Source organism: Syngnathus floridae, chromosome 8 (assembly GCF_059516105.1).
Source record: "Syngnathus floridae isolate MCC-2025c chromosome 8, RoL_Sflo_1.0, whole genome shotgun sequence".
NCBI lineage: Eukaryota > Metazoa > Chordata > Actinopteri > Syngnathiformes > Syngnathidae > Syngnathus > Syngnathus floridae.
The window spans coordinates 12,255,064-12,270,137 of record NC_142420.1 but is presented as its reverse complement, the minus strand read 5'-3'; the positions used below and the strand labels follow the sequence as shown (position 1 = coordinate 12,270,137).

General features: G+C 40.7%; 1 protein-coding gene and 1 long non-coding RNA gene across 4 annotated transcripts; one reads left to right on the top strand and one right to left on the bottom strand.

Moving 5' to 3' along the window:
* Nucleotides 1-2,455: 2,455 nt before the first annotated feature.
* gtpbp8 (GTP binding protein 8) lies at nt 2,456-14,803 on the top strand. 3 transcript variants are annotated; one of them, XM_088383799.1, is made up of 9 exons: nt 2,532-3,008; nt 3,273-3,461; nt 3,545-3,603; nt 3,661-3,698; nt 4,976-5,074; nt 5,629-5,759; nt 9,101-9,200; nt 10,332-10,450; nt 14,520-14,803. In XM_088383799.1, exons 2-9 carry the CDS (start codon nt 3,292-3,294, stop codon nt 14,608-14,610), a joined length of 807 nt encoding a protein of 268 aa, XP_088239925.1. In that variant the 5' UTR covers nt 2,532-3,008; nt 3,273-3,291; the 3' UTR covers nt 14,611-14,803. The 3 variants fall into 3 exon arrangements, with proteins under 3 accessions (XP_088239926.1, XP_088239925.1, XP_088239924.1); XM_088383798.1 differs by having other exon boundaries at nt 2,647-3,008; nt 3,545-3,698; XM_088383800.1 differs by lacking the exons at nt 4,976-5,074; nt 5,629-5,759 and having other exon boundaries at nt 2,456-3,008; nt 3,545-3,698; nt 9,042-9,200.
* LOC148394635 (uncharacterized) lies at nt 11,219-13,270 on the bottom strand. Its single transcript, XR_015860086.1, has 2 exons — nt 12,562-13,270; nt 11,219-11,806 (listed from the first exon to the last, which is right to left on the bottom strand). It is a non-coding gene; the product is annotated as an uncharacterized LOC148394635 (long non-coding RNA).
* Nucleotides 14,804-15,074: the final 271 nt, after the last annotated feature.

Sequence of the window (15,074 nt, the reverse complement as noted above, 5' to 3'; positions counted from 1 at the left end):
ATTTGTCTTCGCGGGCCACATAAAATGATGTGGTGGGCCCAATCTGGCCCCCGGGCCTTGAGTTTGACACCTGTGCTCTAAGCAATCAGGTAAGCTGTCATTACATTACACTTGACATTACACTTTACATTGCTACATTTGGTTATTCTTACAGACTGTGAAAAATTACATTACTCGTTCTTATTACACGTAAGCAACAAGAACCTAATTATTTATTCCCCTTTTTTTGCCCCAACACTGCCCCCAAGTGTCCACAACAAAAAATTGAGAATAAACCAAAATCATAAAGGCCTGCTATTAAGTAAAGCAATTAACTAAACACATAACTACTAAGTGTCATTTTTGCTAATTAGAGCTATACAATTGCAGCATAGAAGGGAGCTTTTTTTTATTCCTGGGTTAGATGTGCGAAGGGCAACATTGCTCACAAACAAAAAGGCAAGGCAGGGCAAGGCAGATTTATTTATATAGCGCATTTCACACACAAGGCAACTCAATGTGCTTTACATAAAAAGATTAAAAAACAAAGAACATAGAGCATAAAAAAGGGAAAAAATACAGAATATAATGCATACAAAATCAAGAAGAAAAAATTTGAAAGAGAGGATTTAACTTAAGAATACACTGCGGTACACAGTAACGTTTTTAGCCCTGATTTAAAGGAGCTGACAGTTTGAGACCTCAGATCTATGGGAAGTTTGTTCCATAGGTGAGGAGCATAATAACTGAATGCTGCTTCTCCTTGCTTGGTTCTTGGGACACACAACAAGCCAGTTCCAGATGACCTGAGAGGTCTGGATGTTTCAGAAGGAACAAGTAGATCAAGTATGTATTTTGGTCCGAGACCATTCAGCGTTTTGTAGACCACCAGTAGGATTTTAAAATCTATCCTTTGACTCACAGGAAGCCAATGTAGCGACCTAACGACCGGTGTAATATGGTCCAGGTTCCTGGTGTTTGTGAGGACTCTGGCAGCAGCATTCTGGATCAGCTGCAGCTGCCTGATGGATTTTTTGTTAAGGCCTGTAAAGATGCCATTACAATAATCTACCCTACTAAAAATGAATGCATGAATACGTTTTCCCATATCTTGCTGAGACAGAAACCCCTTAATTCTAGTTATGTTTTTCAGGCGGTAATAGGCAGATTTAGTGATAAATTTAAGATGGGTGTTGAAGTTCAGGTCAGAGTCAATAATTACACCAAGATTTCTGGCTTAATTTGTAGCTGTCAATGACATAGACCAAAGGTGAGCGCTGATCTTTTCCTTTTCATTTTTAGGTCCAAAAATTATCACCTCTGTCTTTTCTGCATTTAGCTGGAGGAGATTCTGGCACATCCACTTATTGATTTGATGAATACAGTGACCCAGTGCAAGTAGGGGACTGTGGTCATGTGATGCGGTCCCAGAATGGACCCTTGGGGAACCCCACATGTGATCTTAGTTCTCTCAGACTCACGGTTTACCATTGACACAAAAAAGTCTCTATCTTGTAAGTATAATTTGAACCATTGTACCACAGTGCCGGTAAGTCGATAGCCGAAGGTGATGACTCACGGTACCGTTCCCACTGACATGTTTGCGCATGTCTGATATAAAGGGACGTGATTCTCCAATAAACACGTTCGGTAGGTAGAGAGGGCACGACTGATTGATTGACAGGGTAGTGATCCAATCATGACAACGCCATTCTCAGCCTGCGCTCCTACCGTGTTATCGATATTATTTTTTTAAATGTATTATTAATTTTACATTCAAACTGAAAACAAACTAAATAACACTGAAGTCATTCAAGTCATCGTGTCTCAAGTCAAGTCAAGTCCCAAGACTTTAACTTCCAAGTCCAAGTCGAGTCTCAAGTTTTTTCATTTTTTGTCAAGTCAAGTCACAAGTCATCAAAACAGCGACTCGAGTCGACTCGAGTCCAAGTCACAGTGACTCGAGTCCCCATCTCTGAAAAGCAACACTGAGATCCAGTAATACCAGGACAGAGGCTTTGCCTGCATCATTATTTAGATGAATGTCATTTAAGACTTTTAAAAGTACAGTCTTAGTGTTGTGGTGTGGCCGAAATCTAGACTGAAACGTGTTGAAAAGATTGTTTTGCATCATAAAAGCATGGATTTGCTCGAAAACAACCTTTTCAATGATTTTCCCCAGGAATGGTAGATTTGATATTGGCCTATAGTTACTTATAAAAAGGTCGATTCGATGGTGAAAATTTACAGGATTTTTGTCAGACACAGGTGGAAACCCAATGCTACAACATGATTAGGCCTAATGTTTTGTTGAGGATTAAGAATGTTATGAGGGACAAACAGAGCCTAAATAATAATTTGAGAGAGTTGATTTTTGCGGGGAAGAATTGTACAAAACGAGTTCTTCCAATTAATGTTGGTTTGCTGTTCAGCTGTTTTGTGCCCTTCTTGAATGGCAATTTTAATACAAAAGAGTAATTTGAAGTAGAGAGAAAAAATACTGTCAGTGGTTATTTTGTTGTTTGCTTCAAACCTTTTGTTGTTAGATTTGAAATTTAGAATAGTGCATATTTTATACATCCATTGAAATTTGTATTGTCAATTAATGAGGCTCCACCACGGTCAATGTGGCCTCCTTGTAGCACAGATGAAATATTATGTCTCCCTTCAGCATTTAAATTGCACTTTATCCCTGATCTGAATCATAAAATGCTATTTCTTCGTTACAATCAAAGGAAAAGAATGAAGCGTTAACTGCAACACAGGAAAACAAGCATATGCGCACCACACGCACACGCACACGCACATTCTGTATTGGTACCAACAAACTAGCCCAAAATGTCGAGTTTTCTATTTTTTGCGCGAAAGCGCAGGAACGTCTCCTGAACTGCTTGATGTTTCAGACGGACTTATTTTGAGACGCACGCAATATAGAAGAGAGTCATTACGGTAGTTTTGATTGATAAGGCTTATTTTAGTCTTACTGTTTATTATTTCTGCAACATATTGCAAACAATGCAGACATAAGGGTGAGCAATACGTTTATGTCGTGTTTCCTATTACTCTTATTGTTTCGCAGTTGTTACATTTGCAGTAAAGCATAACTTGAGCAACACTATATTAAATTAAATATATTTTAATCAAGACACGATTTAATATTTACGAATACATACAACGTTATCAAATCAGGCCTTTTTATTGGGTTTATAAATTCCAATACTTTACTCAAATCAATTTAAAGCTTAGATTCAGCCGTACTAAGTTCGTTCTCCTCCCTGTTTACTTCAAAACAGACCTTTAACACAAGAGAAGATGCTCTCTCTGCAACCTCGACAGTGGCTTCGACCTTGGGCTCAATTGTGTACTTTGCCTCGACAGACAGTTCACAAGTTGGCCTCGCTACAAGAGGTTAGAGTTCGATTCCCAAACAAAGTCAAACGCTTGCTTTACCCTTTTACAGATATAGAGGAGTACCTGGACAGGTATCTTTTTTTTAAATGTCACATTCTATCGTTTAACTTGTCTATTGTACAGACATCAATATCTGTTTTGAATTTACGTTCAGCTCCGTGGATAGAACACAGTTCCAACTCTTTCATCCCTGTGTTGATGATGTTCTAAAAGCTGAGAGGCTCTTCTGCCCATCACCTTCTCATAAAATTGATTATTATATGTCAGCAGAGAGGATGGACCACTCACCTGCACTGAAACAACCAGAGGTCAGTAGAATGCCTTCGTCACACTACAAAGCCTTTTACAGTTTGCTCTCCATCTTGTCCTATCCATTTTTGATATTGCCCTTGTGTCACGAAATTGTTGGACAGCAAATAAGATGTTTTTTTTTTTTAATACAAACAACATTATATCTTTGTAGGTTTCATAATTTTAAGTTCTACCATCCAATCTTAAAATAATTTATTGGCCAGAGGCTCTTCTACAACTAACAGCATGTTCAACAATAAGAAAGGTAGTTTCTGCTCACAGTAATGTTTGAATGCAGTCTATAATCACCACATTGGTATACATTCTTCCTTTTGCATTTTAAAAGTTCATTAAGTGTAACAAGTTTTCAGAAGGGCTGGAAATGTACCACAAACGTTACAATATGATGTATACAAACTATAGACAAAACATCAAACATAGACATGTAAAATGTGAAACAATACTAATACAATCATAAGTAACAAGATAAAATGTGTAATCCAAATACACAAAATGCACTCGGTTCTCATTTGCCCATGTAGCTTGTTGATGCGAGATTGGCAGTTGTCTCAGGTTTAATGGGTGCTTTGTCCAGATTGAATGTTTCACCTCCTTCCACTGATGTTCAAAAGGATTTAGATCAGGGCGAATAGGGATACTCCAAAATATTGCAACGTTATGCTCTTAGCCTTAGGTGTTTTTAAGATGTGTGTTTTGGGTCATTATCCATTTGTTAGATTAATGCCCTGCGACTGTGGCCTTCAGTATCTTACTAACACTGGGCAGTACATTTCTCTTCAGGTTTCCTAGATAGTCTTGAGATTTCATTGCACACATAATAATAATAATAATTATTATTATTATTGCACACGTTGTCCTCTGCACAGATTCAAGATACAGTGCCAGATGTAGTTGACAGTCCCAGAACCTTACAGAGCCTCCTTCACCAGCTCAGTGGTCTAGTAGTGGAGTGTCCGCCCTGAGACTAGAAGGTTGTGGGTTCAAACCCCGGCCGGGTCATACCAAAGACTATAAAAATGGGACCCATTGCCTCCCTGCTTGGCACTCAGCATTGGGGGTTGGAATTGGGGGGTTAGATCACCAAATGATTCCCGAGCGCGGCACCGCTGCTGCTCACTGCTCCCCTCTCCCCCAGGAGATGGATCAAAATCACATGGGGATGGGTTAAATGCAGAGGACAAATTTCACCACACCCAGATGTGTGTGTGACGATGATCATTGGGACTTTGACTTTGGGACTTTCATGTTTCATGGTGTTGGTGTGTATCCCCAGGTGTGTTTCATTGGCCGAAGCAATGTGGGAAAGTCATCTCTTATCAAATCTCTTTTTTCCCTGAGTCCCAATGTGGAAGTCAGAATCTCCAAAACCCCTGTAAGTAGTCATAACTGACATGGATGTGCATGATCTTTTTGTAAACATACCTTATACACACATGGGAGAAGAGAAGCAAATTGCAGTTATTGAAATAGCTATACTTTCATGTTTTGAAAAAGCTAATTTCATTTTTTTTAATTCGCTATATTTCATGCTCTCCAACTTAAATTATATATGATTCATCTCTGTTTGCATGTCTGCAGCTGCTTGTGTATGCAGAAATGTTTTGAAGTAATTCAGCTTGGTCTCATTATTATATATCACAAAATCTAGCATTTAGATATGTTACAATTTGTTTTTGAATTGGAAATGAATTGCTGTTGTTAACAGTATCACAAAGCTAAATCATTGTAATTATTGAGGCAGGTAAATGACACGACTTTTTTATATTATTTTTTTGTAAAGCTCTTTGTGGCAAAAGCCGTTGTGTACGCGCTATATAGCTAAAGATGTATTGTATCGTATCTCTCTTCTAATGAAGATGTACTCAAGTCAGTGCCGTGTTAAATGATGTAAATCAGAGTTAATGTTTGTTTTCTATTCCATTGTAGGGTCACACAAAAAAGATGAATTTCTTTAGGGTGGGCAGGGCTTTCACCATCGTGGACATGCCAGGTTATGGACATCGAGCACCTCGAGATTTCGTGGATATGGTCGAACCATATCTCTACTCAAGAAAGAAGTGAGATATCAACTTTGCTACTCGGGGAAGCTATGTGAAGTAGTAGTTTGGGGGGGAAACACTTGTACACAAATACAATTCCTCAACATTGTTAAGATGACGACACAACGTGCATTTCTGCACATGATAGTCTAAAGACATGCACCTCGAAGCCATATACCGTATTTTCCGGACTATAAGTCGCTCCGGAGTATAAGTCGCACCAGCCATAAAATGCCCCAAAAAGTGAAAAAAAACATATATAAGTCGCTCCGGAGTATAAGTCGCATTTTGGGGGGCAATTTATTCGACAAAATCCCACACCAAAAACAGTCATGAACGAGCAACAACAGGCTAAACGATAGCAACAACAGGCTAAACGATAGGTATGCTAACGTGACAAACACAAACAAAGAGCTGAGAACGGGCCTGGTGTAACATATAGAGTGATTAAGGACAACTATTGCATGAATAACATGTTTATAAAACCATCGGTGTCCCTCCAATTCATTAAATCAATCGATCATTCGATACCATAGCAACAGGCTAAACGATAGGTATGCTAACGTGACAAACACAAATGAGGAGCTGAGAACGGGCCTGACGTAACATATAGAGTGATTTAGGACAACCATTACATAAATAACATGTTTGTAAAACCATCAGTGTCACTCCAATTCATTAAATAGCAACAACAGGCTAAACGATAGGTATGCTAACGTGACAAACACAAACAAAGAGCTGAGAACGGGCCTGACGTAACATATAGAGTGATTAAGGACAACTATTACATGAATAACATGTTTATAAAACCATCGGTGTCACTCCAATTCATTAAATCCATCGATCGTTCTTTGTCAACAATGGCTGCGCGCGGCTGAGGGCGCTTGCACTTCAAAATATTCCACAGGCTCATATAACGACAGATAAACTATATTTCAAATAACTATAATATAAGCAATAATATTATCAAACCATCCGTGCACTTTAAATCCATTAAATCCATCGATCAAATTCCTCGTCCTTTGTCAACATCGCCGCGCGTGCGCCCTGACGTCAGCGTCGTCTTTATTCCACAGATCTAGTATATAACTGTATTGTAGCGTTAACAAAGTACAAGGATAGACGTGGGTTTGGTAAACGGCTCTTTATTCCACAAAACAAACTTCCAAGCGTGTGGCGGCGTGGACTTCCAGACACGAGAGCTCCATGGCAGAGGACCGGGCGTGCGTAAGGGCCATGTCCGAGCCCCATGCACCGTTCGCGGACAGCCACTCGGCCGAGCGCCGGCCCCCGACTCAGTAGAGTAGGACCGGTCGTGCGTAAAAGCCATAATAGTTTTTCAAACCTTCTATGTCACTCCAAATCCTTAATTCCTTTAAACTCTTTGTCCTCCGTGTCACTTAGAAATGATCACCGCTAATGATGCCGGTAGTCCTTACGTGGGTCGCGCCGCGCGGTGCCACTGACGTCACTTGAAATAGTAATCCATTGGTACATCACGGTTCTCCAAACTTTCCTTCTGCTGCTTGATTACTGTTTTCAGCTGCATATTTTACAACTTGAAGTTTGTAACTTGCAAAATATGACTTTCTTTTTGGTGCCATTTTTCTTAAGCCCACCCATTTGATGAGTCACGGCCAACGGTGAAATTTAAAGCGCCCTCATCCAGTTTCGTCTGAAAATATAATTTTTTTCAGATGTAGTTTTTTGTTTTGTTTATTTGGTTGTTTTATCAAAGACAAAGTCTGCTTTATTGTCGATTTTTTTTTTTCATATACCAAGACACACAAAGAGATTGAAATTATGTTCCCACTATCCCTCGGTGAGATAGTACACATATGGATACAAGCAACACAAAAAACCCCAAGAAGGCATAAACAATGAATAAATAAGAGTGTTGAATAAATGATAAACAAATAATAATAAATAATAATAATAAATATAAGAGGAGCAAACAGACAGTGGACTTGGATATGGTGCTTTAAAGTGTTAATTGCTTTATTTGATGTTTTCTCTATTTTTTATGTTTTGAATATGTTCAAGATAAAGATATAAAAGCATGTTAAGTGATCAACTATACTAAAAATAACATGGGAAGTGGTCAACTATACTTTTAAGTGATGTCTTAATGATCAAGTAAAAATTTGTGGAAAAAAAACATATATGTCGCACCTGAGTATAAGTCGCCCCCCCACCCAAACTATGAAAAAAAACGCGACTTATAGTCCGGAAATTATGGTACGGCTAAAGCTTGATTTTATGCGTACTTTGGGGTCCAGAATTTGGGTATCGCGTTAACCCCGAAAACACATATACTAGAAAGTCTTGTTTTTTTTTTTTTTTTTAGAAAGAAATGTTTTTAGGCAGCCGAAGCGATCCTTCGTCATGTTCGGCGTCAGGCGCGTTGGTGGGCAGCTAAGGGGTCCGTTCCCCGTTTGTCACCGTGAATGCTCCGCCCTACATCGAAGTCAGTTGACATTTAAAGTTAAAGTTAAAGTCCCAATGATCATCATCACACACACATCTGGGTGTGGTGAAATTTGTCCTCTGCATTTAACCCATCCCCATGTGATTTTGATCCATCCCCTGGGGGAGAGGGGTGCAGTGAGCAGCAGCGGTGCCGCGCTCGGGAATCATTTGGTGATCTAACCCCCCAATTCCAACCCTTAATGCTGAGTGCCAAGCAGGGAGGCAATGGGTCCCATTTTTATAGTCTTTGGTATGACCCGGCCGGGGTTTGTACCCACTACCTTCCAGTCTCAGGGCGGACACTCTACTACTAGGCCACTGAGCCTAGTCGTATGCAAAAGTTTGGGCACCCCTAATCATTTTCAAGATTTTCCTCTATAAATCATTGGTTGCTCGGATCAGCAATTTCAGTTAAATATATCATATAGCAGACAAACACAGTGATATTTGAGAAGAGAAATGAAGTTTCTAGGATTTACAGAAAGTGTGCAATCATTACTTAAACAAAAGTTAGGCAGGTGGATAAATTTGGGCACTCCAACAGAAACATGACATCAATATTTAGTGGATCCTCCTTTTGCAGAAATAACAGCCTCTAAACCAGGGGTCTCAAACTCCAGTCCTCGGGGGCCGCATTCCTACATCTTTTCCAAGTTGCCCTCGTTAAACACGCTTAATCCAATTATCAGGCTCCTGCAGAACGTGAGGATCAACTGATAATTTTGTGTTCTTCTGAACTGAAAGTTACAATTTCCCAAAACATTGATATTTATCCAGTAATGTCAGACAGTGGAAGCACCTTTTTTTCCAGATTATCTGATGTAATTTTAGGGTTCCTCCAAATCACGTGACCTTCTAGCCATTGGCTTTGTAACCTTGGTTCCTTGCAGTCTTGTGAGGACATTCTTGTTGGTGGATGGCAGTGTTGGACTGCAAAAGACTGATCACATTGCCCTTGAGATGTGTGAAGAGACGAGAAGTCCATATGTGGTAAGATGAATATTCTTTTTTTTAAATGAGAAATACAAGTAAGCCTTATTCTGAAGTTACATCTCGGAAACTTGTATATGTTCTCGAGAACACGAGAGATTACATTTTTTGAAAAACCTTCTTAAAACCATATGATCCACAAAGTTCATTTCGATCTCTAATGATACATCAAAAGGCAAAGTTACATAAATATGCACCGGCCTTCCAAATGATGGCAGATTTTGAATCAAAAGTTCCTGAGATAGAAGAGTTCAGATGAAGGTAGCCACACCCCGTTTTGTATTGATATTAAAATTTAAGCTTCATTAAAATTAAACTGCTTGGTTAAACCCACAGGGTGGTTTGGCATGGAACAACCCTATACTGCTTAACCTCACAAGGGTTGGGGAGAAACCACAATCTCCGTTGATTAAAAATATGAAGAAAGCCATCATTCTCATTGCTGTTGCCAGATGACATTTCAGTGACCTTTAGCTAGCCCCTTTAGCAATGTACATTTGAGGCCAATGCCAAATTAATGCGGTAGAGTTAACAAAGGACTGCCTTAGGATAGATGATCCTATTTTTCATCCTTTAAACCGATTTGATGAACTATGAGAATATTTTCAGATACTGAATTACCATGCACGTAAAAAATGCTTTAGATGATTTACTTGGCATGCAATGAGTCTTGAATACACAGTTTCTTGAAATGAGAATGTTCTATAGATCCACCTGCATTTTAGCTGGCTTTCTTTCTTTTACACTCGCAGACATATGCACATGAAATTCTCCCTTATATGCCCCTCAACTGCTCAGTTCTTTCAATGATTTTGTTAGTCCCTTCTCATGTCATTATAGAATTGTATAAATGTGACCGCTAAAATATGTAAATACTGCAGACCTCTGACAAGTGTAACGATTTAGTAAAGCACCCACACTTGTTCACAAAATGTGTTAATATTTTTAAGGCTTTGACAAAAGAACTTTCGGGTAAGCTTAGCAAGTGAAAACATCATACTCCAAGTTTTTTTGGGTGGGGGGATTGGGGAGAGGGATGTTGTTGGTTCAGTTTACTCCTAACTAGCCTGCAGACCACAATGAGACATGAGTCACACAGTTTTAATAACCTTAGAAACATTGTTTTTGCAGATGGTGGTGACTAAGATTGACAAATGTGGTCGTAGCTCACTACTGAAAAACCTTATGAATTTTCAAGATGTTATTACAACACAGACCTCGAGCTGCTTCCCTCAGCTTTTTTTGGTCAGGTGAGTGTCACCTTTTGTATTGTGTTGTTGTTGAGGCCAACGAATCCTAATGCCCAATAACATGCCTGACCTAACTTAATGTAACAAAGTATCCCTTCAGCTGCCTAAAAACATGCCTTTCTAAAAAACAAGACTTTCTATTTAATGCGCTTTCAGGGTTAACGCGATTCCCAAATGCTGCACCCCAAAGTCCGCGTAAAATCAAGATTTAGGTGTATGTTGGATAATGAAACCTATCCATCCATCCATTTTCTATACCGCTTGTTCCCACGGGGGTTGCGGGCGTGCTGGAGCCTATCCCAGCAGTCATCGGGCAGTAGGTGGTTACCAGCCAATCGCAGGGCACACAGAGATGAACAACCATCCGCACTCACACCTACGGGCAATTTGGAGTGCTCACTTGACCTACCAAGCATGTTTCTGTGATGTGGGGGGAAAGTGGGGTGCCCTGAGAAAACCCACACGGGCACGGGGAGAACATGCAAACTCCACACAGGGAGGGCCGTAGCCCTCCTAACTGTGAGGCGGACGTGCTAACCAGTGCGCCACCGTGCCGCCTGATAATGAGACCGATAATAGATAACACCTCCGCCGCGATTGATATATTAAATACTATCGGTTTGTGCAAAGCAAACTACTTTAAGATCCTCTAAAATGGCATCGACAAAGAGAAATACTTATGAGGCACATTTCAGATGCCTTTGCAGAACAAGCTGAGAGCAAGGCTGGCTCAAAGATGGAGTCATGTGTCATACTACACAAAGTAGATTCAAGATTAAAGAGTTTTTTATTCGCCATGTTTGAGCGTGCCAAACAAGGAATTGGACTTCTGTAAATCACAGCCTTTGTTCAACATTTAGGTGACTAACAACAACACTCAGGACATGTGAAAAATGGAAGATATTCTCAAACATCTCCTGATCTTAAACTCCCAAGAGGGCAAGGAAAACTCAAAACTCCAGCTAGGGGAAATGAGAAACCTTGAGAAGAGACCACAGATGGGAGGGTCCCTCTTCTAGGATGACCAGGCTGCAATGGATGCAGAGAGGACACATAGTACTAACAGTGTAGACAAAAAAGGTGTGGAGAGCAGGATGGTATTGCACAGTAATGACTCTGAGACTCTAAGACTGGTGTGAGTTCATCAGAGCAACAGCCTGGGGGAAGAAGCTGTCTCTGTGTCTGCTGGTTTTAGTGTACAGAGCTCTATAACGCCGTCCGGAGGGGAGTAGTTCAAACAGACTGCAGCCTGGGTGAGAAGGGTCTGTAGAGATGTTACTTGCACGTTTCCTGGTCCTGGACAGGTACAAGTCTTGGATAGATGGGAGGTTGATTCCAATTATCTTTTGTGCAGTCCTATTAAATTAAAACAAGAAGATGAACAATAAGAGTGATGGCACGCTAGCCGCTCCCAATGCACAGCAGAGTCCGGAAAGATGACAGTCAACCAGGCCACTGAGAACACGAGCACACAGCAGGCACGCACTGTCCGGTTCGTGGATTCTATCAGGCGAACTCAACCCATCTTGTCGTCCCGCGAACGAACGTACGCCAGGATAATGGAAGGCACGGCTAGGTGAGCTGGGTTGGCCGCAAACCTGGCCCGACGTCTCCGCGCTGGCCCCTCTTCTCTTTTTGTTTACATTCACTGAAGCTAAACGCGTACAACTTGAGACGTCATGAGACGTCACTTCCGGCTGGCGGCTCGGTGCAGTCAAACTCGTCTGTGCGGCAAATTTAAATTATATTTTTCAGAGCAACAGCTTCCTTTTCGTTGTTTCGAGCGTCAATTTATATTTATAAGCCCATAAGCTAACTAAAACCGATTTATACATATACCGGTGTCTCTAGCCCTTTAAAAGTGTTTAGTTTCTGTCTGTAGGCCGGGATCAGATGAACTAGACAGTGGTCCGAGAGTCCTAAAGCTGCACGAGCCACAGAGTGGTATGCATCCTTAATTACGGTGTAGCAGTGGTCCAGTGTCTGTGCCCTCTGGTGGGACACGTTATGTGCTGTCTGTATCTGAGTAGTTCGTGTGCGAGGTTCGCCCTGTTAAGATCACCCAGGACAATGATTAGTGAATTTGGTAGAAGTTTCTCCATGTCTGTCACCTGGTCAGCCAGCATCTGCGTAGCTTCACACGCACGTGCGTGTGGTGGAATGTAAACAGCTGCCATGACGATCGAGGAGAACTCCCGCGGTGAATAGAACGGCCGGCAGTTTATGAAAAGTGTTTCTAGGAGAGGGCTGCAAAACTATTTCAACAACATGACATCAGTACACCAACGTTCATTAATGTAGAAACAGAGACCACCTCCCTTTGACTTTCCAGAGAGGTCCGCGCTGCGATCTGCACGCGTTAGCCGAAACGAGAGCTCCGGCTCGTTTTCCGCGTCGCCGCCGTCGCGCTAGCTTGTATAGCACCGCCGCTCCGGCTAAAATCTCCGACAAACAGTCTGAATCAGAGAGAACAGGAGAGAAAATACCAGAAGAAGACTGACCGACGTTTAACAGTGCTTCTCTAGTAAAAGTGATCCGGGATGGACAGCAGTACTCCATGAAGGCACATAATGTATTGGCCCGAATATAAGATGAAGTTTTTTGCATTGAAATGAGACTGAAAAAGTGGGGGTCGTCTTACATTCAGGGTCCAGACAATATAACCATTTACAACACTAGATGGCGCCAGATACCTTTAAAGCGAAGTGACGTCACCACGTTTTACGTCTCGCGTGAGTTACCTCAGCTTATCGCGATTGTTGGAGCTTGTGCGCAACGGTAAGTTAAAAGTTGCAGGTATCGACTGAGTACGTTGCTGTGATCGTGTGCCTCTTTCACACGAAGTGACTATATACATTTCATTGTTACTACTGTCCACTGTTGTGCCGTTTGTCCAACCGCGGTTTGCTTTGTGGTCGCCGTTTGATTGACAGCTCCGGCACGCTCCTTTGAGTTTCCCTCGCATCGTACGAGTAGCCGTTACACAGCGGCACGGCGACTAACGGTCGCCAGCAAATGTATTTTGTTGTCTCGATGACTTATGTTTGGCATGTTGCAGAGAGTATTTCAGTCATGGTTATTAAGTATAGCGGAATCGTTACGCGCAGTTAGTTATGTAATGTGTGCGGTCGACTCGTGTTGTGTGACGTCAGAAGTTGAGCCTTGACGTGCTGTATTTCTGTCTGTTGCAGAACCACACACACACACCCCACAAACCACACACACCCTTCACACGCTTCGCACAATACCCTTTTGCCAAGAACCCTGTTCAAAAAAGAAAATTGGATACAAATGTTAACAAAAACGAAAAATAAAATACCGTAATTTCCGGACTATAAGCCGTGACTTTTTTCCAAAAGTTTTAACCCTGCGGCTTATAGTCAGGTGCGGCTTATATAAGATTTTTTTTTGTGATGACTTGATCACTTTTATACACTCGTAAAAAGGCTGTGGACCACTGTTGTGCGGTATCTTGAAGAAAAAAACAACAACAAAAATACTATTTTGAAACACTACTATGACTGCTGCTTATTAATGTTAAGGTATGTTATTAAAACTTTAAAAAGGCTTTCTGTGTCCAGTCTTTCTTTGTTAATAACTCGCGTGCACACTTCCGTGTTGCTCCGGTACTACTGCTGCGTCACAGTCAATGTTTAGAAAGACATGTTAAAGTATGTTATTCAAACTTTAAAAAGGCTTTCTGTGTACTGTCTTTCTTTGTAAAAACCTTGTGTGCACGTGCGGCTTATAGTCCGGTGCGGCCTATGTAAGAAAAAAACTAAAATATCCCCGAATTTTAGCTGGTGCGGTTTATAGTCCGGTGCGGCTTATAGTACGGAAATTACGGTAAGTCTACAGAAGTTTTGAATCCTCATCTCAGTCATTGTGAAGTGTAAGTTGCATACAAATGTGTATTCATCTTTATTCACCCCATTATTTAAAAGTTGATGATTAACCGACAAGTTAATGTATGTCATTATTTTTAATAATACATACAAAAATAGATGTGGGCAATCATTTTATTAATTTTTATTAGCTTACCTTTCATGTTTTCTTTTTCCTCCTGCAGTTCCCTCAAATTTTCTGGGATCTACATCCTGAGATGCTTCATTGCTCATATAACAGGAACTATCCAGTTAACAGACACCTCTCAAAACTGATTCTTCACAAGCTTTGTCTCAGTTGAGGTTTTTTTTATTGCTCTCTCTCTTGTGCAATGTCTTTTTAGGTTTGAAGACATACGTGTGTTTTTAATGATGAAATTCTTTAACAAAAACATCGCAGACCCAAAGTATCCTTCTGGAATGAGCTACTAAATATTCTGAGCAAAATAAATATTGCATGTTGTTATTATTTTCTGTTTCATACATTATGCATTGAATAAAAAAATCACACTTGAAAACCACAAGTAGGTTATTGTACGTATGTACTATATGTATATAGTACTATTACCGTTTTGGCCCGAATATAAGACTATGTTTTTTGCATTGAAATAATACTGAAAAAGTGGGGGTCGTCTTATATTCGGGGTCTAGACATTACACCCATTTTCACTTGTGCGCAGCGGTAAGTTAAAGGTTGCTGGTATCGACTGAGTATGTTGTTGTGATCGTGTGCGTCTTTG